General features: G+C 40.9%; 1 protein-coding gene across 1 annotated transcript in view; it reads right to left on the minus strand.

The window, feature by feature from the left end:
* Positions 1-7,570: 7,570 nt before the first annotated feature.
* The window catches only part of FRRS1 (ferric chelate reductase 1), a 46,742-nt gene continuing 27,471 nt past the window's right edge, over positions 7,571-26,841 (minus strand). Inside the window, exons 8-15 of the mRNA XM_075540270.1 lie at positions 19,353-19,466; positions 17,718-17,833; positions 14,240-14,326; positions 10,276-10,373; positions 10,008-10,066; positions 8,902-9,045; positions 7,745-7,806; positions 7,571-7,663 (exon numbers count right to left, since the gene is read on the minus strand). Of these exons, the coding sequence (XP_075396385.1) occupies positions 7,571-7,663; positions 7,745-7,806; positions 8,902-9,045; positions 10,008-10,066; positions 10,276-10,373; positions 14,240-14,326; positions 17,718-17,833; positions 19,353-19,466 (773 nt within the window). The remainder of the gene's footprint in view (positions 7,664-7,744; positions 7,807-8,901; positions 9,046-10,007; positions 10,067-10,275; positions 10,374-14,239; positions 14,327-17,717; positions 17,834-19,352; positions 19,467-26,841) is intronic.

Genomic DNA, 26,841 nt, shown 5'->3' on the forward strand with positions numbered 1-26,841 from the left:
AAAACAGTTCAATCCTTATCTAGCTTATCTTAATCCTTACCTAAACTATTCTATTAATACAAAAATATGGGATTAGTTTTCTTTTTTTGCCATGCTTTCTATCAGCAATTTTGACCTCATTTTCAAAGGACAGTTCAAGAAGACAAAGTAAAATATTATAATTAAATGTGTAAAGACCTGGAAATCCAAAAAAGGAAGAACATGCTCAGTATATGTCAAGAAAATTTCCATCCTTACAGTCAAATATTAAAAGATGCTATGGGGAAAATAGTGAACAAAGAAAAAATGTATCCAAAAAGACAGAAGGAATACACAGTCGCTTAACAAAAATAGCTGGTGGGTCAACAATCATTTCAAGAGTTAGCATATGATCAAAAAGAGCAATGGTATTAAAGGAAGAAGGTCAAGCTACACTGAAAGCATTAACAACAACAAACCAAACAGGAATTCAAGAATTGATGGAATACAAATGAAAATGTTTCAACAAGCTGATGAAGCACTGAAAGCACTCATTAGTCTATGACAAGAAATTTGGAAGACTGGTCAACTGACTTGTGCCCATTCCAAAGAAAGGTGACCCAACAAAATGTGGAAATTATCCAACAATATTGTTAATATCACATGCAAGTAAAAATGTTTTGCTGAAGATTTTCAAAAATGGTTGCAGTGGGACATTCCACAGGAAGCTACCAGAAATACAAACAGGATTCAAAAGAGCACATGTAAGAAAAATATCATTCCTGACATCAGAAGGACCTTGGTTAAAATCAAAGAATACCAGAAGGATGTTTACTTATGTTTCCTCGACTACGAGAACACATTTGACAGTGGATCATAGCACATGTGGGTAACACTGAAAGGAATGGGAATTCCAGAGCACTCATTATGCTCATGCTACATCTGTACGTGATGAAGAGGCAGTCACTCGTTATAAAAAGGGAACACTGCCTGTGTAGTTTAACATCAGGAAAGGCATCCATCAGGGTTGTGTCCTTTCACCAAATGTGTTCAGCCTGTATGCTGAACCAATAATCCAAAATACTATACCATGTGAAAAAATAGGTAGCGATCATAATTGGGTTAAGCCTTATTAATCTATAATATGCATATGACACAATTTTGCTTGCTGAAAACAAGGAGAACTGATACACTTGCTAATGAAAATTAAAGATTTCAATTCATTGTAAAGAAAATAAAAATCTTCACAACTGGATCAACCAATAGTCAGCACCATAATCAATGGAGAAGAAATTGAAATAGTCAAAGATTTCACTTTGCTTGTATATACAATCAGTTATCATGTGTGTTAGTCTGGGCAGATTACAGAAATAAATCCACAGAAACTTATATGTGTATAAGAGAGAGTTTTATATAAGTGTACATTAAGAAAACATCCTAACCCAGTCCAGTCCACGCGCAAAAGTCCGACGTTAGCCCATATGTCCGACACTGATCTACAAAGTTCCTCAAACTCACAAAACACATGCAATGACTGAAAGGCAAGGCTCACCGAGCCATTTATCTCTTTGCTCTTCAATTAAACTGAAACCTTATTAATCCCACATGTGTTTATCGGCCAGGTTGGCACAATAAACCCAACTATCTATCACATCATGGAAGCATCAGTCAAGAGATCTAATGATGTATCGTATGGGGTGAATCTGCTGCACACAATCTCTACAAAGTGTTAAAGAAGAAGACATGTCACTTGGAGGACTGGGTTACAACTGATGCAAACCATGATCTTTTCAATTACCTCCTATGCATGTGAAAGTTGGGTATTGAATAAGGAAGACTGTAGTGAAACATAGGCATTTGAACAATGGAGTTGGTAAAGAATATTGAAAGTAGCGTGGGCCATCAGAACAATGAAATCTATCTTGGAAGAAGTACAGCCAGAATGCTCCTTGGAAGTAAAACGGGTGAGACTTTGGACATGTTATCAGGGGAGACTAGCGCCGGGAGAAAAACACCTTGCTTGGTAAAGTAGAGCAGCCGCAAAAAAGAGGACGACCCTCAACAACATGGATTGACACCGCGTGTGCAACAATAGACTCACCATAGCAACTGAGAGGATTACACAAGACCACACAATGCTTCTTTCTTTTATGTACACGGTTGCTATGAGTCAGAACTCGCTCGATGGCAACTAGCAACAATAGTAAAAAGCCTAAATTGCCCGGAAGAGACTCTTGGTGGGATTCTGAATGACAGCTGCAATTCTAGTGAGGGCTCAGAAGGAAGTACACAGGGTTGTAACACCAGAGATGGTACAGACAGCAAGTAGCGTCGACAGAGACAGGGCAGCAGAAGGACCAGAAGCCCAGTGTGAGACCGTGTGGGTGCTGACCCACGGAACAAAAGAGCTTGAGTGCCTTTGGTCAAGAGTGCCTTTGGTCAAGAGCCTTCCTGGCGGAGTAAGGGCCTGTGGGTATCCACGAGTAGGGCTGGAATGCTTTGCAACACTTGGCCTCACAGGGTGGAGCCTGGGTCAGCAGAAGAGACCAAGGGGCCTCTCAACCAAGACACTTGGAAGTAGAAGCTGAAGGGATTGGGAGCACAGAGAGTGAAGCTGCTCTGTCTCAAAGGGTAGAGCTAGCTAAGAGGGAGAGAAAAATTTCCCCTAAATCTGGCGCCCTGAATTTGAACTTCTAGAGCAGTGATTCTCAACCTTCCTAATGCCGTGACTCATTAATACAGTTCCTCATGTTGTGGTGACCCCCAACCATAAAATTATATTCGTTGCTACTTCATAACTATAATTTTGCTACTCTTATGCATCATTGTTGAACATAATTAAAGTATAGTGGTTAATCACAAAAAATATGTCATATTTTTTCTAATGACAAATAAATTAAATTTTGTCTTGAAACATGGTGGAGCATGGGTAAGTCTTTACGCGCCAGGTACTCATATATGGGCATATCTGCACGTGGGCGGACCTGCCTGGAGACGGATAGAGGACCAGTCTCGGTTCCTAAGACCATAGGAAATATGTGTTTTGTGATGGTCTTAGGCGACGCCTGTGAAAGGGTCGTTCGACCCCCCAAAGGGGTCATGACCCACAGAGTGAGAACCGCTGTCCTAGAGTCTCCTAACTGAAAACAAACATTTTTTGTGTGGAAGTCAACAGTTGATGAGGTTATAGCAGATGAGGAAATGGGGTGGGCCCACCTCTGACATCATGGTGGGTCAAGTAGAGGGTCGGAAAAGAGGACCCTCAAAGTGAAGGGAAAACCCTCAGGGAAAATAGCGGGCTTGTCCAAGGGCATGCCGCTCTGTAAATGAACAAGCAAATGTGGATACCCAGGCCTTCCAACGCAATGCCTGAAAGTCCCAGGTGATTTTGTACTCACTGCATCAGCTGTCTCCTACTCCACCCCCATTGTATTTACAAGGATGAGCAGGATAAGGAGAAGCCCGTATTGGATACAATCAAGGATCATTTCAAGGGAAAGGGCCTGCACTTGATAAAAATGTGGTCTCTAAGAAAATGCCCAGGCAGGGCTTTTCAGACAGGTGACTGACGGCCAATGTGCTGGTGCAGAGAGGAGCCAGCCAAGAAGGAAAGCAGCAGGATGTGGGCAGAACAGTGTGTATCCTGATCTGATTGGAAAAGAATTCAGAAGAATCAATTCTTTCATCTACAGAGGATTATCTTGAACAAGGACCTTTGTTCCTTTTATTATTTTTTCTGTTTCACCAGCATACGGAGATAAATAGAATGTCAGCCTGCGCTCCTGGGACTTCCTAGTTGGCATCTTCTGCGTTTCCCTTTCTCCCTCCATCCAGAATGAGGGTGGGGGTAGCAGGATATGAGAGACGGAAGTGTGTACCATTTAGCAAACATTAAGGCCAAGCCAACACTGGAACAAAGCACAAGCTAAAGGGGGTTTTAATATCCTGATCAAAACCAAATAAGTACTAAGATAAATTTGATTCTTTTATTTGAGAGCTTATGCTCTAGGTTACCTATGGATGCCTATAAAATTGAATTCCAAAGACCCCCAAAATAAAAATCCAAGTAACCTGTGTTAAATGATACCCATGATTTTCTATATATTTTTTTGTTTTTAAAAAGCATACTAATCTTTCATTTTTAGAGGACCCATTTTTTTTTAGAAGAAAACTATTTTTCCTGTCGTCATTGGCTCATAGCAACCCTATAGAAGAGGATGGAATCGCCGCCGCCCCGCCCCCCCCTCCCGCCCCCCGTGGGTGTCCAAGACTGTAACTCTTTACGGTAGAAAGCCTCATCCTCTGCCCAGGACCCCCTGGTGGTTTCAAATTGGTAGCATCCCACCACAAAATCCATACACCCAATGGGGTGGCTAGCAGTCGGAATCAACGCGATGGCAGTGAGTCTGAGGGTTTGTTTGTTTTTTGTAATTTGACCATTGCCGGGGACTTCTCTGAAGATATAAAGACACTCTAACAATGACTCCTGCCAAAAGAAATTTTTAAAACACCATTTATTAAATAAGAAGGAAAAATGAGCTTAGCTTAAGACGAACAAATGTTCTCTTTTATAAAAGGTGAGATTGGATATCTACAAGTTTGGCTGTCGACCGCCAAACAAGAAAAAGAATTAAAACTTAGTCCTAATGAAAATGCTTGGTCTATTCAGACTTCTCTGGGCAGCTCTAGTTGTCAATCAAAGATATATCAAAAGATAACCTTCACTTACATAAAAAGACAAGGACGGGCAAATGTACAAGACCAAAATTCATTAGTAGCTACCAGGGGTATAAGGGAAGAAGGAAGGTGGGTGTGAGGAGGAGGTATTGCTTCTGGAGCACTGCGTTTTGAGTTTGGGTTCATGGCAATGACGAAACCATATTGAGTAGGATTATGCATATTAATGATGTAATAGCTGTCAATAAGTTATAAACCTATAAAATGTTGATCATCAAAAGGTATGTGCTAGATATATTTACAAGAAGAAAAAGAGCTGCTACTGAAACTGCTTGTGTGCAATCAAGCATCTCGTGGAATTTGACTTCTTAATTTGGAAGTTCATCTTCAAGGTTTCGCAGGGCATCTCAGTTAATTAGCTCTATATGATCTTTAGTGCTTCTGTTCTAGCTCCTACTTCATTGTATATGCTTGAGGTCTTTAAAAAGCTTGCCAAGTAGCCTTCCAGGGCATTACAATTGGTTTCCACTTTCCAGAAGTAAGGGAGGAAAAAGGAAAGTCAGGAATAGGAGGATATGGAATGTGTGCCTAATTGTCTTCATGAAAAACTGTCTCCTTTACCGTGAGACCAGAACTGGTTGGTGTTCAGCTACCGTTACTGAATATTTTTATCGAGGACTCTATGCAAGAATCCTAATCGAGTGGGGGAAATGTAAAACAGAATTTCAAATACTGTCAGAATCTATGCTTTCTGGAACGGTGGAACCTAAATGAACCCCTGAAACCACTGTCCTGAGAAAATCCTTAAATCTTAAACCAAAATATCTCGTTTCTTCTTAAAACTAAACAATAGTTTTTCTTAACTAGTAAAATTGATCTATAGTGAGTACTCTGATCTTTTCATAAGTATCCAGGCTCCAGTTGACAACAGCAGCTTGACAGCTGGGACAGGAAGCTTAGGGGGAAGGGAGCTTGCGTGTAAGGGGAACAATAAGAAAAGGAAGCTGAGCATGGCTGTGTAGCCCAAAGGGCGTCATCACTGTCTATGAATTGTACTTGCAGACGTTCTTGAATTGGTGTGTGTTTTGCTAGTATATTCTCAACAGCAACAAAAAATACTTTAACTACTAACAGATGGACCAATAGAAGAGAAAACATCTTAGCCTCAACAATGGTAACCCAGAAAGCTTACATATTTTGAAAAACATACACACCAAGGTTCATTCTTACCATAAAAATTTTTTTCTTTCTTAGAGACAGGCTACTATTTTTAAGATAAATTTCTTGAGGTGTAAGTCCCTTACACAAGGGGAGAAAATATTTTTTGTATACATTTAGTTTACTATCCTGTGTTTTTCTTAAATAAAAGCACTTGCCGTAAATGGCAACTACAGACAGTAAAAGCCCTAGCACTTAAAAAAAAACCATGCACAGTGAAAGTTCACATCTAAACCTTAAGCTTCTTATGATAAACACCGATCTAAGGAACACCAAGAAAATTGACTTATCGTTTTAAGTAGTAAAAGATGTAGGTCACAAAGCTGAGGCTATTAGTTCCCCCAGGTAGAGCTCAGCTCCTTTGGCAAGTAGACACTACAGCACAGTCAGAAAGAACACTTAAGGAATACTAGTCAAGTATAACTCCCTAAACTCTTTAAAGAATCCCCAGGTTTGCTATTCCTTTTGCCTAATACAGCTGTGCCTGTGACAAGGTCAGAGAAACGTGAAGGAAAATATCAAAAATCGTTACCAGTAATCATGGCTAGAAAATAAACCATTAAAATGTAACCAAAAAATATCAACTCTGGTCCCTAATTTGAGTTTCCACCCTGTAGCTCTAACCGAAAAGAGAAAATAATGTAGAACATTTTTTAATGAAGACAAAGACGAGCTGGTGGAAATTTAAGGGACTTGTCGTGATGTCAGCTAAGTGCTAAAAATAAATCACGAAGAAACGGGAACCAAGTTGTTACTTTGGTATGACAGCACCACCCGTTGGCTAGAGCTCCTCATAGCAAATTTGAGGCCTTACCATTACAATAACATAATTTACTGGAAGGGAAGAAGGACTGATTACTACGCATCATTATAATGTCAGGAACTGCTAACAAAACAGACCCACCATTTTACTTTATTTCTGTAAGGAGAAAGAATAATGGTAGATATGCTTAATAGGGTGAGTTTTAATAATTTTGAAATACAAATCTACAATCTCGATATGCTAGAAGATTGAAATCTTATAATCAAGGAGATTAACATATTATGCAATGCCATCTCAGCACTAAAAGTGAATATATATAAAGGGATTTTCTCTAAGCAAAACATTAATCCTTACATTTCATTTTGTAGGAATAAATTATAATATGAATATATTTAAATGTTAATAAAACCCACAATGGTATCTGCTCCACGTCCACCTTTATCAGAGAAGTAACAAAATATAGAGAACAAATGACATGCCAAAAAGAAACTGAACTGACAGATATGTCCTAAGAAAAGTCATTTATTAAAATAAATGTTTCAAGGTATCCCAGCACCTTTTCCATCTAAAATATATTTATATACTACAATCTCTTTTCATCCTAATGAACATATTTAGATGTTGTGTTTTCTAAATTGTTCTTATTTCTTACCTTAAATGCTAAGATTCTTAAAACTCTCAGCAAAGAAAATAATTCAGTGGAATTCCTCCCCCGGCACAGCCTTCCCTGTAAGACCCAGAAATACAGAGAAAGGCCTGACATCAGTGGATAACCCACAGGAGCCTGATAAATGCTGATCTCAAAAGACCAGAGCAGGATTCTTCCCTAAGCAAGCCCCTCATCTTCCAAGTCAGAATCCAATGCCAGGCTTGAGGCGGTCAGTGCAAGCTTCAAGTTTCTTCAGCTTGATGGTAATGATCACCTGGTCCACAAAAGTCAAGTTCTTGGCCTTTTCAGAGTCGGGTGATTGCAGATAAGAATATGGTGAGAAAAGTCACATTTCCACAGATATAAATTGCTAGCACCACCTTTTTAAATGCATGGCCCTGAAAGGAAAATTGAGAGATGAAGAAAAGACACTACCACCACTAAGGTTTGAGTCAATAAATAATAAAAGAGGGACTTACTTCTGCTTCCGCTGCAGTAAAGGGCTGAAGGATCTGCATTCTAGTGTCATCCAACGTTTCAACTGCCAAGAACAACAGAGCGTCATAAAGGCCGGTGGTATGAAGAACTCTTCTCCCTCTCCTCAAGTTGGGGGCGGAGGGGTGACACAGCCTGATTAGTAGCATTTGCCAACTTCCACAATATAAATTTTCCCACTGTGGCAGCTTGTAAGCTCCCAAATATTACAAACTTCCTAAGTATTCGTGGCTCTTACAAATCAGGACAAACTAGCTTAGCCTATACTTGCCGAGGAAAATATCCTCTCTTCTAGTAAATAAATACCACATCAAGGTCCTAGCAATCCAAATTTTAAATACATACATATCTTCAAAACAGCAGCCCATTACTCATTCAGCATCAAAAGCCCCAGGCAAGCAGCCCTATCAAAAACCCAAAATGGCAGGACAAATATTTCCTACCCAACCAACCAGGCTCCTGCATTCACTAGACCTTAAAGAGTCTCTGGTTTTAGAAGAAACCATCATCTACTATTTTAGGGACCCCAAGGACACTTGGCCTAAAAAGAAGCTAGTTCAAAAAGGCTACCCATGCTCTGCTAATTTCCCCACTCCTTATGGAATTATAGGTGTCTTGGCCCTGTCTGGTACTAAGCCCAAAAATGACCGTGCTGTTACAAAGTAGAAAAACTAGGTCCTTCTTCTCTAGCTTAAGTAGCTAGCTACCTCCTCCTCTGTGTACATAGCAACCTAAGTGACAGCTCACACTAAGTTTGCCAAACAGGTAAAATATGCCTCCAGCTCTTTGGGTACCTATAGGTACCTCCTTCATCACCCCCATCTCGTGTTCCCTCAACACCAAGCATTCCTGGTTCTCACAGGACTTGCCTCCCACTCAGAGGAGCACGCGACATGAGAGGTGTGCTTTCAACGAAACCTTCTTTCCTCCATGTTGACTTCCCAGTCATCGGAATGAAGGTCCAGACTAAAGGCAAGAAACATGCCACCATTTCTACCGCAGGTGGAATCATCGTAAGAGAGATTTTCAGTGAGCCATCGCGTCATATTCAACGAGCTGCATCAGGAAACTACTTCGTTCCATTCCCACATGTATACAAAAGTGATGTATTCTATATAATGTGGCTTTTCACGTAGGTTACCTTTCCGAGTGAGCAGGTAAGCATGTATCTCCAGAACGATCTCAGTTCCAACATGCCAGGCTACAAATCCAATCAGTGCGTAGGTTTTTGGTGTTTCAGCAAGATTCAGTCCTGGCAAATCCATTCCAAGGAACATTGCCGCCACTAAATTGTAAAAGTCCATTGTTCGTGGGTGTGCATTTCTACAGACCACAGTCACTGTTGTTGAGCCAGTTCTATCTCATAGCAACCCGATACAGGGCTTCTGAGATTATAGGCCTCTGTGGGAGCAGACGACCTCATCTTTCTCCCACAGAGTGGTGGCTGGGTTCAAACAGCTGACCTAACATCTAACCAGCAACACCACTGGGGCTTCCATGGGGGTCCTACCAACAGACAAGTCTGTGTCAAGAAAACACTTACTGGATTAAGAGAATTCATAGTTAGGAACAGTGTTAGGCAGGGTTCTCAAATAGTTCTTTTAGCTTCCTTTTTTTTATTTTATGTTAGGAAATTATGACCAAGAAATTATTTCAAAAAGAGCTATCCAGCATTCTCAAAAAGTTCTATTAAGTCTGCAATGGTGACAGGGAGAAAAGTAGAGGTACAGGAACTGCTGCAGCTCGTACTTCCCCATCTAGACAAAGGCCACAGACAATGTATGGAAATATTATGGTGAGAGCTTGGTATTTGTTACATAAAGCTCCAAAGTGCATTGGCTAATCATGCTCATCTTCTGAAAGTCACCCACCCTGGAAGACACAAGCCACGTGGAAAGGCTGGAGAGCTTGAACCCAACAACCCCCTCATCCCAGAGCACAACCAACCACGATCTGAGCTATTCCAAGACTGGCCATCAGCATAGTTTATTCTTCTGGCAAAGAGAAATGCTAAAACGTCTTAAGAGGAAAGTTTTAAAATCATGTTTAAAACCTAAAACTGAAATAATGACTTAAATAGTTACCTCCAGAAATTGCTTTCCAAATTCCAATGTTTAAGGCTGATTTCTCCTCAACAACCAATTATACCAATTACTAATGCATCTAAAAATCATTCAAGCCAAATTGCATCATGTAATGTAAACATCCAGCAATTACATATGGTTCAATGGCATCGCAATTACTTACCTGCTATTATTCTCCCAGCTGTTCCCATGCTCCAATGAGTCCAGTTAAACATCTGCCTCCTACCAAATAAAGAGCCAGTCAGCGCCGTCCAAGAGACAGAGTTAAAATCCCCACGAGCACAAACCCATCGTTCCCCTGGGGACATATTTGAAATGAATTTAAAGTATTTCTAAGACAATAAAATCAATCACAGGTTTTTATCAATTAAACGGGTGTTTGCCAGCTAAAATTCACAATGAGACCATTTATAAATAAAAGCTGTACACACCTTGGATCATGTATCCGTGGCCTGAACGCTGCTAGAAGAGGCTGCAGAACTGCCAAAGCCATCACTGTGCAGCCCAGGTAGGGGTGATACCCTGCATGCTAAACAAAATGACAGCATCTTATGGTTCCGACCACGCCCATCCATTCAGGTCCTTCATTTCAAATAATACACACCCACAACGCTGAAGGGCCTTAACGGCTTTACATCTTAAAAAAAAATACTATACACCAATCCCTGAGAGTCTATTTTGTACCAAACACCACTTCTGGCATATGTTTTCACTAGTTTTCACTATAAGGCCTGATGGCTGGTTATCAGTATCCTGATTTTACAAACAGGAAAGGTGAAGTTCAGAAATATCAAAGTGTGTGTCCAAGGCCACATAGAATGTAAATGGCGTGGTAGAAATCCTCTCCCAAAACAGGCAGCAGCCGCTCCCCAAATAGGCTATTAGATGACCACCAACACCAGGACGGTCATTTGCAACTTAACAAGACTATTTGGTCTTAACATATTGAGAGAAATCATTGCAGCATGTTCAGATGGAGTCTAGCTGTGATCAGTTGCGTAGATTTTTGTGCTTCCCTGAGCTGCGGGTTCTAATTCCTTGCAACCCCAGTGCGTAACAGAGTCGTAGGCCCTCACGAAAGAGTTGCTGATTCAGTGAGTAACCTCTTGGCACTTATTAAAATCTTACCTACCCTGCTCAGAACGAAGGTCTAACCCAAGAAAAAATATCAACATGGCATTTCGACACTTCATGCTGTACTTTTCCTCCTAATTAGCTGGCATGCCTATTCAAACAGTGAACCGTTTGATTGGAACACTGTGCACAAGAGTCTATTTACGAGCTTATGGAAAGGACTTAAGAAGATGCTATCCTCGGCATTTTTAGAAGTGGAGGAAAATTATCCCACACTCTGTTGGCACAGGCTCCAGGTGAAGGCTCAGGAACAGGAACACAGTGATTTCTAAGTTGGAAAATATAGTATACAGTTTGATTTCTGTGTGTTCCAGCTGAAAAAGTCCATGGATCTGTGTTTATGAAGAAATGGTATTTGCAATGACTGAGATGTTGGTCTTGCAAAATTCTGGCATGATATCGCCAGCTTTGTTTCTATCACCAAGACTGTATCTTCCAACTATTGTTCCTTCCTCTTGGTTTCCAACTTTGGCATTCCAATTGCCAGTAATAATCAATGCATCTCGATTACATGTTTGACCAGTTTCAGACTGAAGATGATGAGACATTCTTTGATTTCTGTATAAATAGCTTTAGTGGTTGGTACATCAATTCGAATAATAGTTCCATTGACTGGATTTCCTCGTAGATATTATCTTATCACAGACACCACTGTACTTTAAGATAGGTCTCAAAATGTCCTTTTCAACAATGAGTGCAATGCAGAATGAAATCTGTCATATGACTGCCTAATTCAAAATGCCAGTGCCAGTCCATTTCAACTCCCTAGTGCACAGTATACCATCTGTATGTGTTCCGTCTCATTTTGAGGGACTTCTAATATTCCTAGATTCAAACTTCATACATACCAAATTCTAATTATTCATAGCTTGATACTATATAATGATTATTATTAGATATTAATGGATACCTAATAATTAAATGAGCTATTAATTCTCATTTTGAGTATGCTCCAGCATCAAATGATGGTCTCAAAGGCTTTATTCCATCTACATCATTATGGCCATCAGTACTTGGAGAAGGCAGCTCTTCTGCGGTCCCATGTTGAGCGTCGTCCGGCCTCAGGCGCTCATTTTCTGTCAGAAGCTCTGACAGTGTTCTGGTGCCACTCATAAGGTCTGCAGTGGCTAATTCTTCTGGAGCAGAAGGCAGTCTGTTCCTTCTTTGTAGTCTGTTCTTAGTCTGGAAGCTGTGCTGAAACCCATGCACCTTGGGTGACCCTACTAGTATTTGAAATATCAGGGACATAGCCCCCAGTATCATAGCGCCATGCAAGCCACCACAGTGTGACAAACTGCAAATTACTCAAGAAGCAGGAGGAGGATTTCCTAGTCATGTCTGCGACTTAAGATTCCTCCATCGTCACCATTACAGCACCAGTCCAAACTATTAAATTATAAACATTATTAAATTTTGACATGCAATCTGACTAGTTACAATACTGGAAGACTGTCATGGAAGCAAGCTCTTGATCTTAGGTGTGTCACTTATTCTTGAGACCCTTAGTTGTTCACTCAATAAATATTTACTGTGTGCCCACAATGTATCAGAGACTCTTCTGAGTGATTGGGACACAACAGTTAAGATGTGAGTAAATATGTCCGCTCTTAGGAAGATTACATACTCATCTAGGAAAACAGACAAAAATACATGTCAATTATAATATTTGATATGATAGAAAAGTAAAGAGTTTGTGAGGAAAAAAGTAAGGTAAGACTCACTGAAGATACAATGTGAATACATATTTAAAAATGAGATTGTAGATCTTTCTCCCTGGAGACACCAGAAAGAGCCAATTGGGATTGCAAAAACTGATGCCTACACTTTATCCTAGATTATGGGCTATGTATAACTGTTAATTGCTAGGAGACGCTGGGTGCTTTTTTTTTTAATGGGGAAGTCAGACAAGTAAATTTGGGGATCTAGGACATAGAGGAAGCATGTCCAGGAGAAGGAAGAATCCACACAAAGACTACAAAGAAGGCGCTTAGCAGGTTTGCAGACCAGTGAGGTGGCTGGTGTGGAATGAGATAAGCTAGAGGGAGAGGAGGCAGAGATGAGTATAGACACATAACCAGGAGCCAAAACATTGCATCGGTGTAAGAACTGTGGCCTTCACTTTGAGTGAAACTAGGAGACATTTGGGAAACCAGTTTGGGCCATAGGAATGGCAGAGCTTGCTTTACATTAAAAATATATACATATTCTGCCCTTTGGGTTTAGGAAACAGATCAAGATGGAGGACGTTTAAGGGAGGCCACCGGGAAAACGGCTACTGCTATAGGCCCTAGGGAAATACTGGTGGCACAAATCCCTGCGGTTGCTTCGGGGAGGCCGGAAGTGCAGCACCAAGAGACTTTGCTGATGGATTGGCCAGGCGGTGTGAAAGGAAGGAAGGAAGGATCATCCCCAAATTGGCCTAAAAATGGAACCGCCAGCAGCAAAAACGGAGATGGCAATAGATGGAGAGGGACTGAAACCATCGGGGATTCCACTGGGGACATGCTAAGTTTGAGGTCTCAGAAAAACATCCCAGTAGAGACTTGCGAGAACAGCTGGTGTGTGAATCTGAAGGCAGAGAGAGAAGTGAAGCCGAGGCAAACATTTGGGAGTAAGTCTCCAGTTCCTTCACTGGTGCACTGGGACTTCTACTTGGACCTCCTTCGTGTGAAGCTTCAGTTTGACAACAGGTGAGAAGCAATTAGCATGGCCAGTCACACAGTAGGACTGCAACTCATATGTGATAATCTACTAGGTGGGCAACCTATCTGCATGGTTCAGGGACATCACAGTTAGAATTTTCACCACCATATGGGAGGAAAAAAAGAGGCCCGGGTAATGGCAAATAGACAAGCACCTGACTACTAGTCCAAAGGTTGGAGGTTCGACTCTACTCGGAGAGACCTCAGAAGATAAAGTGCCCTGATAAAAAATGGCCTTGGCCTTGAAAATTCTATGGTGTGGTTCCAGTCTGCACACGTGGGGTCATCATGCGTGAGACTCGACTCAGTGACAACGGATAACACATGGGAGAAAAACTAACCGAAGTTCTATTTTGGGGGAATAATATTTTAATCCAGCCTAAAACCCTACTTCATTACAAGTAATCTCTGGATGAACATTTTCACCCGGGACCCTGCCCATTCCTGAGCCCCAATCATGTGAATCAATGATGAGATGATTCAAAACCAAAAGAAGAATAAAGCAGCCATCTGCTGTCGCATACAATGGATTTATAAAGACATCTCAGGATATACTTACCCAACTCCAGCCCCCTCTGTATGTGAAAGGCAAAACAAAAGCAACACAGGTGAGGGCAGATGTGGTGATCATGAGCATCCGATGCACCTGGAAGAGAGAGACTTGTTAACTCCGGGAGAGAAAGGAGGGGTTATTACTTTGGGGGCAAGACCCTGGAGTAAGATTGGCTAAGGTAAAATAAGCACAGTTTGGGGTCCATTTTAGAAAACATCTAAGTATACCACAGAACATTAGAGAAGGCCCGAAGTTACCATTCTCATCCTTCAAAGGCATGTGTCAAAACTTCGCCTGCACGGAGCAGCAGGACCGAGGAGCTCACACACTGGGCGTGCTGACTTGCCTTCCGAAAGCACTTACCCAGCCCCACCAGCCGGCAAAGGGCTTTACAAGGGACCATGAAAGACAGAGCAAACGGGGCATAAGCCAAAACTGCTTCCTGGGGAATTTTGGAAAGGATTGAGTAGACAAGCAAACCATATATGAAATGACTAAAAACAGGCATTAGTTTAAAACAGTGGTTCTCAACCTTCCTAATGCCATGACCCTTTAATACAGTTCCTCATGTTGTGGTGACCCCCGCAACCATACAGTTATTTTCATTGCTAATTCATAACTATAATTTTGCAACTGTTATGAATCGGGTGACTCCTGTGAAAGGGTCATTCGACCTCCAAAGGGGTCACAACCCACAGGTTGAGAACCACTAGCTTCAAAGAACCATTCAAGAAGAGAGTACCATGTAGGCGCAGGTTGAAACTCCTCAAAAATGTTACATGCAAAGATTAAGTTTTCTTCTATGAATGGTGCAGTTCATTGCCCAATTAGGGCAATAGTAAGAAAAGGGCCATCGTTGATTATGCCACTAAAATGCAAATGCCAGGATTATTGTGGGAAAAACTTAGGATACTTAGTTACAGTTTTAAAGAGAGGAAGAAGAGGATATGAAATGACAGCGAAGAGATATTGGTGGATAAAGAGACAGTGAGCAGAGGCAGAGACAGAGAGGTGACAATGAAAAAAAATCAATCAATCAAATCAAGTTGGCCCCGATAGGCTCCACCAGCCGAGTAAGATAGGAGATAAGATACAATAACCTTTGAGAGCTACAACTATGGAATGCCAAAGATACCCTCGTTTTTTAAAAAGTTCTATTAGGGGCTTATACGACTCTTATCACAATCCATACATATACATAAATCAATTGTGTAAAGCACATCTGTACAGTCATTGCCCTCATCATTTTCAAAGCATTTGCTCTCCACTTAAGCCCTTGGCATCAGGTCCTCTTTTTTTCCCCTCCCTCTCCGCCCCTCCCTCCCTCATGAGCCCTTGATAATTTATAAATTATTTTGTCATATCTTGCCCTGTCTGACATCTCCCTTCAACCCCTTTTCTGTTGTCCATCCCCCAGGGAAGAGGTCACATATAGATTCTTGTAATTGATTCCCTCTTTCCAACCCACTCTCCCTCTACCCTCCCAGTATCACCACTCACACCCCTGGTCCTGAAGGTATCATCCGCCCTGGATTCCCTGTGCCTCCAGCTCCTATCTGCACCAGTGTACATCCTCTGGTCTAGCCAGGCTTGCAAGGTAGAATTTGGATCATTATAGTCGGGGGAAGGGGGGAGCAGGAAGCATTTAGGAATTAGAAGAAAGCTGTATTCTTCATCGGTGCTACATCACAACCTGACTGACTCATCTCCTCCCCTAGATCCCTCTGCCAGGGGATCTCCAGTGGCCGACAAATGAGCTTTAGGTCTCCACTCTGCACTTCCCACTTCATTCACTATGGTAAGATTGTTTTGTTCTGATGATGTCTTATACCTGATCCCTTAGACACCTCGTGATTGCAGAGGCTGCTGTGCTTTTTCCATGTGGGCTTTGTTGCTTCTGAGCTAGATGGCCGCTTGTTTACCTTCAAGCCTTTAAGACCCCAGACGCTATATTTTTTGATAGCTGGACACCATCAGCTTTCTTCGCCACATTTGCTTATGCAGCCATTTGTCCTCACTGATCGTAACATGGAGGTGTGCCCCAATGATATGATTTTTTGTTCTTTGATGCCTGATAACTGATCCCTTCGGAACCTCGTCATCACACAGGCTGGTGTGCTTCTTCCATGTGGGCTTTGTTGCTTCTGAGATAGATGGCCGCTTGTTTATCTTCAAGCCTTTAAGACTCCAGATGCTATTTCTTTTGATAGCTGGGCACCATCAACTTTCTTCACAACATTTTGCTTATTCACCCGCTTTGTCTTCAGCAGTTGTGTCGGGAGAGTGAGCATCATAGAATGCCAATTGAATAGAAGAAAGCATTCTTGCATTAAGGGAGTACTTGAGTGGAGGCCCAATGTCCTTCCGCTACTAAACCTATAAATATAGGCACATAGATATATTTCCCAATCCTCATATATATATATATATTTGCATATGTACATGTCTTTGTCTAGACCTCTATAAATGCCCTTTGCCTCCCAGCTCTTTCCTCTATTTCCCTTGACTTTCCTCCTGTCCCACTATCATGCTCCGTCCCCACCTGGGTTTCAGCTATACCTCTATGTTACATTACCCTTGATCATGCCCTACCAGGCCTCCCACACCCACCTCACCACCAATTTGGATCACTTGTTGCTCCCTTGTCTCTGGGTTTGTTAACACCACTTCCTTACCCCCCACCTCCCCCTATCTCATTTCCCCCAAGAACTGTCGGTCCCATTGTTTTTCCTCCAGGTTGTTCATCCAGCCTATCTTATTTAGACAGACCTGCGGAGATAATAACATGCACAAAAACAAGGCAGAGAAAAACCAAGCAACAATATACAACAAAACAACAACAAACCACTGACAAAGAATAGACTGGACTGGAAAACACTCCTAAAGATACCCTCTTTTAAAGTCATTACTATTCCAATATTTATCTATAAGCTATGTATGTGTATTCTACATGTAGAATGAAGCTCAACACATGTTACTGATCTTCCACCATATGAGCAAACATCTGTACCCCATGGTCCATGGAAGATGAGGGGTTTTCTTTGTGTTGAGGGCACTGAGCCACTCATACTCATGTTCCCATGAGGACACCGCCTCCCTCACTCATGGGGAGGAGCAACCTAAAAAGGGACACTTCTGGTTTCTCCTTCCACACACGGAGGAGATGGCTGGTGTTCACTGGGAGCAAGGGAAAGATCAGACACTGACCATCCACCGGAGGCCAGGCCTCTGTCCCCCGTTTCTTCATGCTGCTCCCCTGCCTTGCTGCGCTCGGTGCCATGAGTGGCTTATCCTTTAACCCAATTGGATCCTTCATAAAGTATTAGCTATTTTGAGCTCTTCTCTTCTCAATTGGTTGAGAAACCAGAGAGAAAAGATGAACCAATAAAGATCCAAACCCACAGATGCACACTTCACATATTTTCATGCTTCACATTTCACACATAGTAGGGAAATTGCATTAAACTTTTTCTCAAATACCTACCTGAAACCAAACTGCTTCACCAAAGAAGAGAGTTTTAGACCAAACGGGTTTGAAGAACCGGACAATGAGTACACCTATGCTCACGGTAGTCATCCATGCTACAAACATTAAGGCACCTACAGGTGAGAATGCACACTGATTGTTACCACAAACCATTGCAGCCGTTTCATCGCTGACCAAAGCCAAAGGATCAGAAAGACAAAGTCAGGAAAGTACCATCATCTGACATATCTGTAACCTAAAAACAGTCTTTACGCTGCAGTTTATTCCACCACTACTCTTCCTTCTAATAGTTAAACACCTCCATAGCCCTGTTACCTGCCAAGCACAGTCTTTAATTATTTTATGTATATTAATTCCTAGAAGTAGTTACCATTATTCGTCCAACTTTACTGGCTGTGGAAAATAAGACATAGAAACATTAAGCACCATGCCGAAAGTTACAAAGTCAGGATTTGAACCCAGTCTGGGTTTAGCGATCATTTTGCCATTACAATCTGTTTGATGCTATTTCGGAATTTTCTCATGTCATATCCCAATATCAATGGGGGAAAATAAGCTTATAGTTCTGTGTGCAATTGCTCTCAAACTAGACTTACAATAAAAAGAACTGTTGTTAGTTGCTGATCAAGGCAATCCTATGGACAAAGGGATCAAACCATTGTAAGGAGGATTTTCATTGGCTGACTTTTGGAAGTGGATCACCAGGCCTTTATTCCTAGCCTGTCTCCACCTGGAAGCTCGGCTGAAATCTGTTCAGCATCAGCGTAACAGAGAAGCCCCCACTGACAGACAAGTGGTGGTTGTACTTAAGGAGCCTTGGTCAGGAACTGAACCCAAATCTCCTGCATGGAAGATATAAATTCTACCACTAAACTGACCAGAGAAAAAATTTTAATGATGTTATTTTCAACTTTGAGAGCATTTTACTGAAGACTTACTAAGAATTGATGATAGTGGAGATAATAGTGTACACACATATGTACACATGTATGTGTCTCTATATACAGTGTGTATACATATAAATGTGTGTGCAGATACATATATACATAATATACACAAAATAGTTGTTCTCACAAATCCAAATAATAGACAATAGTAGAGTATATGCCATGTTATTCTACTACTTTTAAATCTAATGTTTTTAACAATAAGCTGAGATCATTTTCAAATGAAATCAACTGTCATCTGTAAAACCAGATCAGAGAAAATCAGAGCCTTGTTTTTAGGCGACTGCTTTTCCAACTGAGTTCTAGTCATCCTTTAGTGTGTAACACCAAAGTATAGAATGGAACACCTTGTCTACCCTCAAATACTGTTCTATTGATCGGTCTTAATAACGGAACTAGATCCCTGAAACCAAACTTTTATGTTTATGATTAAGCAATCAAACTCACAGACCATTACTTTTATTAACATTAATAAATTGCATGATTAAGACTTCTTAAAAAGCTACATTAACTAACCCAGTTATATTCAACCCTCCTGCATGCTGGAATTGCCTAGGGCACTTCTTCATGCTTAAATATATGAGATTCATGAACATCTGCTAAGTTACCCCCACCACCATTTCTAACCCCGCCATCACTGAGTCAATTTACTCCACAGAGAGGTCCCGCTACTCCATTAACTTGCCGTGAGCCTTCAGAAGGAGCAGAGAACGGGATCCTCCTATGTTCTTTGGATGGTCTGTCACATTGTGTTTTTCAGATGTAACCAACGGTTGCTGGGCATGTTTATAAATTTGACCTGAAAAGTCAAAGAAGGAGAATTTCCTCAGGAGTGAAAGAATTGAGAGAGGCAAGGCAAGGACACCACCATCTTTCAAATTGTGAACAAGGTGATGGTTTGCAGAGTGGATCATCAGTTCACACACATTTTATCTCAATCGTCCATGGTCATTCCCCTCAAAGTACCATTACTAGGTTATACTTCTCCCTTGTGCTTCCTGCTCCATTCCTCCTCCCTTGCTAACTCTCTGAACTTAGTCCTTGGTTAAATGCTGTCTTTGACCTAAAATAGCTGAGAAGTCTAGCAAAGGGGTAAAGTCCGTTCCAGTTCTAAAAGGCAACTAAGGGACAGTCATAAGGGTCCCACCAGTGTCTATCCAACCAGGAAGGCTGGTATCTTTTATGATGTTGAGTTTTGTTCGGCATTTTCTTCCTGTTCTACCCAGGACCTTCTGGAGAGATCCTCTTCAGAACAGACGCCAGTGGTTGCCAGGCACCGTCTCGTTCTTCTGGTCTCAGATTTGTACAGCATGGTGTTGTAACAGTGAAACTATCAAATATAATTCTTTCAAAAGAATAACATTAAAAAGTTTTAAAGGTAATAACTACTACCTATATCTAGAATCCTAGATTTTACCAACGGGAGTTTGGTTTGAGGATGTCTGAAGACAAGGCAAAGAAAAAGCCTTTTGAGCTACATTATTCGGTATATGTCCATTCAATTTGGGTTTGACTAGCCAAAGTCCCAAATAACAAAGACATTTAAAAATTGGCAATTTCATACTATTGCATGGTCATGTACATATCTACTCCTGTAAAGATATAGTCTCGGGGGGGCAGGGCCTGTAAAAAAAAAAGATATAAAGTCTCAGAAACTCAAAGGGATGATTCTACTCTGTCTGGTAGGGTCACCATGAATCAGAATTGATTTGATGGCAGTGATTTTAGTTTTGGTATATATCTTACTTTTTAAAAAATAATGCATGTCTTCTACATTCTTGGCCAACCATTCACTTCACCATCCCTTCCTTCTGGGAGGTATATTTTTAATTCACTATTATAATTTTTGACAATAATGTAAAAAAATTTGCACAGGGGCACTATTATAGAACTATGTGTGGGGGTACTGGTTAGAAAATAAATGTAGATGGTTCATATTGTTTGTATAAAAATACAGTACTTAAATTAGAATATATAGAATTCTTCCAATTGTGTATATATTTATGTGTTGTCTAGAAATCTGCTTTCTACAACTATGCTTTTTAACTAAACATGTACAAGAATGTTCACAGTACATATTTTAACATGGGCCAAAAAATATTTAAACATGATAAATTTTTATCATGCATAAATAAATGATGAATGAGCAATTATATTATGAAACATATATCATCAAATATGATTCAAGGGTGAAAAAAAGAAATTTGATATCATGGCTATATAAGGGACTCTTTATAAGGAGATATTAATAAGTATTAGTACAAACAAATGTTACATACTAGGCCCCAGAGAATATCTCGTTTCCTAAGACAATTATGAAGATTATAGCATTTGTCAATATGCAACAAGAATTAAACAATAAAACGTGAGGGGGGAGACATGATAGCTGATGGAAGATCCACCTAGATACTTACAAAACTACTCTTCTAAACACTCTCAGACTATATAGGCAATCAAAACTAAATTACAAGTCTCCTTAGAAATGAACACCAATTAAGACACTTCACATCAAAACACATGGGATGCAATCAAGGTATTATTCAGAAGACATTTTTAACATCTTAAAAGCACATTTTAAAGGGTAAAAGGACTCTAAGCATTGAAGTAATCACTTAATTCAACATGCCTTTAAAACAATAAAATATAACCTGTAAAAGGAGAAAGGAAGAATGCTTTCAATAAAAGTAATAAAAATCAACCAGCTAGCAGGCTAAAAATCAGAAAAAGCAAGTCTGTTGAAATACCAAAATATACATGAAATTTTTCACAAATCAAGCCACAAGAAAAAAGAAATACCACAGACAATGTAAGGGAAAAAGTTTAGTATAACTAATAGTGTTTAAAATTATAATAAAATTCTATATATAACTTTTTCAGTCAGTCAAAAATTAAAATCTAAAAAGCACTGTACTTATGATTATAATTTTGTTCATTGTAAAAACAATACAAATGAAGGACCTATAGAGCAAGGTCTAAAAGAATTCCCAAGGTGGAATTTCATATTTCAAAAGATAGATCACAAAACGGTAATAGCCTTCACAATAGTCAAACAAGGAAAACTACACAATGCTATAACAAGAAACCAAGAGCGACCTCAGCAAATGGAAGGATATCCCGTGCTCCTGGATTGGAAGACTCAATATAGTAAAGATGTCAGTTCTGCACAAGGCACTATACAAGTTCAAGCTATCCCTATACAAACACCATCATCTTTCTTCAAAGAATTGGAAAAACTGATTACCAACTTCAATGGAGAGGGAAGAAGCCCAGAATTAGCAGAGAACTCCTCAAGAAGGACAGAGTGGGAGGGCTTGCTTTACCTGACTTTAGCACATATTATACAGCCACAGTGGTCAAACAGTATGGTATTGGTATAGTGATAGATACTCAGACCAATAGAAAAGGATTGAAACCCCAGAAATAAAATCATCAGCATACAGACAACTAATCTTCAATTAGGGCCCAAAAAATATCAAATGGGAAGTAGATGCCCTCTTCAATAAATGGTGCTGGAAAAAATGGATATCTACCTGCAGAAAAATGAAGCAAAACCCTCACCTCACTCCATGCACAAGAATAAGCTCAAGGTAGATCACAGACCTTGAAGTAAAACCCCAAACTATTAGGGCCATCAGTGAAGGAATTGAGACAAACCTGAGAACTTTGGCACAGGGAATAATACATAGGCTATCAGATATAAGGAAGGACACAAAAACAGAGGAGGCACAAAATAACAAGTGGGATATGCTGAAGATAAAATACCTGTGTACATCGAAAGAATTCACCAAGAGAATAATAAGAGAGAACACAGATTGGGAAAACATCTTTAACAATGACACATCAGACAAAGACATTCTTACTAAAATCTACAATACTCTGCTAACATACAACAATAACCAAAAAATAATTTCCCACTGAGGAAGTTGGCAAAGGACCTAAACAGAAGTTTCTCAAGGGAAGAAATCCAAATGGCCAGTAAACATATGAGAAAATGGTCCACATCCCTAGCCAAAAGAGAAACGCAAATTAAAACAACTATGAAATACCACTTAACACCCTCAAAGATAACCTCATTCAAAAAATCAGAAATTAACAAGTGTTGGAGGGGCTGTGGAGAGACAGGAACTCTCATCCACTGCTGGAGGACCTGTAAGTATGTACAGCCACTATGGAAATCGATATAGCAATATCTAAAACAGATGGAAATTGAGCTACCATACGACCCAGCAATCCCCCTATTGGGTACATACCTAGAAGAGGCAAGAAACAAACCACAGCCAGACATCTGTGTTCCAATGTTCATCGTGGCACAGTTCACAATTGCAAGGAGTGGAAACAACCCAAATTTCTATCAACGTATGAATGGAGCAAAAAACTGCGGTACATACATACAATGGATTACTACGCATCCCTAAAGAGCAGTGATGAACGCATGAAACACACTGCTGCATTGAAAGAACTGGAGGATATTAAACTAAGTGAAGTAAGCGAAGGACAAAAGAACAAGCACAACATGAGTACACTGAAGTCAGCAAAGAAAAATGCAAAAAGGGACCTATGGGAAAAGCTACTAAATCATACGTGCCCGGGGCTAGGTCCAGCTACTACGGCAGGTGCCAACCCCAACCCAGGGATACATATGGCAGCCAAATAATAAGGAGGGAGAAAAAGAGAAAGAGGGGCGTGGCAGGGGAACAGGGCACTAACCCACCCAAGGAGAGGGTGCTGTTTATATCTCCACAGGAGAGGGAGAGAGGGACCAGACTCCAACCCGCACTGAGACATGAATGCATACATACATGCAGCATACAGGCAAGAAGCAGGGAACCAATAGAGGTCAGTGGGGCCGGCCCCCAATCCCAACTACGTGGGCACCCCCATTCCCCAGCCCAGAGGAATGCACTTCAGAGGACAGCACTGAAGCTGCAGCTCAGGAAGTAGGGCGTGTCTGATCAGGAGCAAATGAAGAGGGAAGGAGAGAGTGGAACACACCCCAGCCCACCCATCCCTGAGGTCAATATTCTGGCTCAGAGCAACCAAGGCACAGCGGGGATCACAGTGCCACCCCCTCCCCCCATGAGACAGGATGACGTGTCCATTCTGACTCCTGGCAACCCTACAGGACAGCACAGGATTGCCCCTGCGGGTGTCTGAGACGGCAACTCCTTCCAGGAGTAGAAAGCCTCTTTCATCTTTCTCCCACAGAGCAGCCGGTGGTTTCCAACTACTGACATTGCAGTCAGCAGCCTGATGCAACTAGGGCTCCTTCTTGTGATCACGGGGTCTCAAAATTGGTAGACTGTCTAATTGTCGTTTACTTTTTTTACCCAAGTGAGTCCCATCAGTTTAAACACTCAGTAATTCACATGACAATGTTGGCATCGTAAGGCGAACCAGCAGTTAGAAACAGGGCTTCCAACCATTCACACATAAGAGTCACTTGAAGATCTGCTTAAAATGTGGATCCAGTGTCAGTGTATCTGGGGTGAAAATGTAAAATTCTCAGCTGGAGGTCCAACCAAAATCAAGTAGTCCTAAGTCTTAGTTAGACAAAGGGTTAGATCAGAAAGGCGTGCATAACTATAGCTGTAGGTGTAGGTATACCTCTGTCTGAGGAAAGTTAGCATGTAATTCATCATCTTCTCTATTTCCTAATCACATGTATGTGGGCCATTTATAAGTTGAACTCTGCTCAAAAACAATGAGGCTTTGTAATGTTGAAATCATTTTTCAAAGTATTCATGTAATCTTTGTAGGTGATAAATGCAAAATATACCCAATTTCAGTAATCGCTTGATTATCTGTTTCACAGTTAAGAAATACAACACAATGGCAGTGGATTTTGGGGTTTTGGTGTATATTTATTTGGAATAGATATATACTCTTTCTCTTTCACCCATGGTCTTACCCCTTTTCTATCTCTCCTTTTAGTAGAAAATGTTTGAATTTTCCTTCCCTGACTGGCTCCCACCTTACACAGATTCAAGCTTTCAGAGATTTGACTGTGACCTCCATCCATCATTCTGGTGAACTATAGAACCTGAAAGGAGAGCCAGCAGGTGAAAGAGCGGGAGCCCATGTTAGAACTGGAGAATGCAGCTGGGTAGTCTGGGGGATGGGGCGGGGGCAGTAGGTGTTTTGTGGACTCCCAAGTGTGGCTGGCATCCACCTTAGCAATCTGAATTTAAAATATCCTTTTAACTTGTGAGCACAGGCTTAGTCGCAGACAGCAAGGAGCAGAACAAAGGAGGGTTGCTTGGGTGGCTAGTGTCAGCAATGATTCAGATGTGGGAAAGTGATATTTGATTAATCTTCACATAGTGGGTAGTGGATTTGGGTTGAATTCTTAACTGTAAAACAGATAATTAAGTGATCACTGAAATTGGGTATACTTCACATTTTTCACCTAAAAAGATTATGTGATTACTTTGAAAAATGGTTTCAACATTACAAGGCCTCATTGTTTTTGAGCAGAATTCCATTTATAAATAGCCGCATATATGTGAGTAGATAACAGAGAAGATGATGAATTACTTGCTAACTTTCCTCAGATGAGGCTTTCTACTCCTGTAAAGAGTTCGTCTCAGAAACCCACATGGGCAGTTCTACCTTCTCCCATAGGGTCACTACGAGTCGGACTCAACACAATGGCTGTGAGTTTTGGCTTTTTTGATATATACATTTGTGATGTATGCATGTGTATGCGTATGTCCATTTACATATACACATACCTATACACATGCATTAAAATCCTGTAAAATCAGATACTTGTCAAACAAGGAGCATTCAAATATTTCCACTAAACATAGATCAGCACAATGGTAGTGGCTGCAACTTGTCAAAGGTAGAACTCTTGAGACCCTAAAACTTAAAGCAGTCCTGTGAGTTCTGGCTCTCAGAGACTTCACTGTACCATATTGTACTGATGTATAATGTACACTGTGAAATATGATAAGAGTTTTAAAGTGTGGCAAAGTTAACCTCGAGAGCAAGTTCTAATTTTTGTCTCTATGCCCTTTCGTGAGCCTGGTGCTGTGAGTTATGGAAACTACAGCATACCGAACATGGGACGTGCTGACTGTGCAGAGTCCATGCTCCTCAGCAGAGATTCCATAGGTCTGAAATGGAATTCAGACTCTATAGTTTAGCTTCCATTCCAGGTGATCCTGAGCAAATTGTCTGTGAACAACCCTTTGAGAAAAGGCTATTCAACCTGCCATATCACCAGCACAAAACCACCACCAGGGGGCATAGTAGAGGGAATGAGAAAAGGCTCTTTCGTCACATTTGTTGTGTGCCGTCAAACTGATGCCCTTCTCTTACACAGATTAGCACTACTTCACAGGGTCCCATTCGCTCTTACAAGAGAAGGTCGCCGGGTCCTCTCCTACTGCAGAGTCACAGGTGGGTTTGAACCACCAACCCTTAATTGTTAGCAACTGAGAATGTAGCTACTATGCCAATAGGACGCCTTTAGCTAGGAACCCTGGTGACATAGGGGATTGCCCACTGGGCTGCTAATCGTAAGGTCAGCAGTTTAAAACCACCAGCTGCTTTAGAGAAGAGAAGATGAGGCTTTCTACCTACTCCTATAAAAAGTTATAGGCTCAGAGGGCAGGTCTGCCCTGTCCTATAAGAGCTCGCTATGAGCTGGAATCGAAACGACTCTGACTCTGAGTTTGGTGTTCAGTTTACAACCCACTAGTAAGATTTTTCTGAGGGAGTTTTAAAACAATCATTTAGGAACATTTTTTCTCTCAGAAAATATGTTTGATTGCTGAAAGGCTGACCTATGTATAAACTTTGGGCATTGCTATGCCCCCACATACAGAATTTATCACATACAGAATTCATCCGTTTAAATGCAATTGCTCTAGAAGTATAAAGTGGTTTACAAATCCCCCAGCAGTGTAAGAAACCCATTAGAGTCAACAATCATTTAGAGAGCACTGTCGTATGCTGGGCATTGGGGGACGCAGTTTGATAGGATGGACAGAGCAAGGCTTCTGTCATTGGGACAGACCCGTGTTTAAATGCCGACCCTGCTTATTATTTCATGCTACGCAAGTTATTTAGCCATTCTGGGTTCCAGTTTCCTCATCCCTAAAATGGGCCACATAACACCGATTGTAAAGTCTCTACCGAATAAACTAAATAGATGTAGTGTGGTAATA

This window comes from Tenrec ecaudatus, chromosome 1, assembly GCF_050624435.1.
Source record: "Tenrec ecaudatus isolate mTenEca1 chromosome 1, mTenEca1.hap1, whole genome shotgun sequence".
Lineage (NCBI taxonomy): Eukaryota > Metazoa > Chordata > Mammalia > Afrosoricida > Tenrecidae > Tenrec > Tenrec ecaudatus.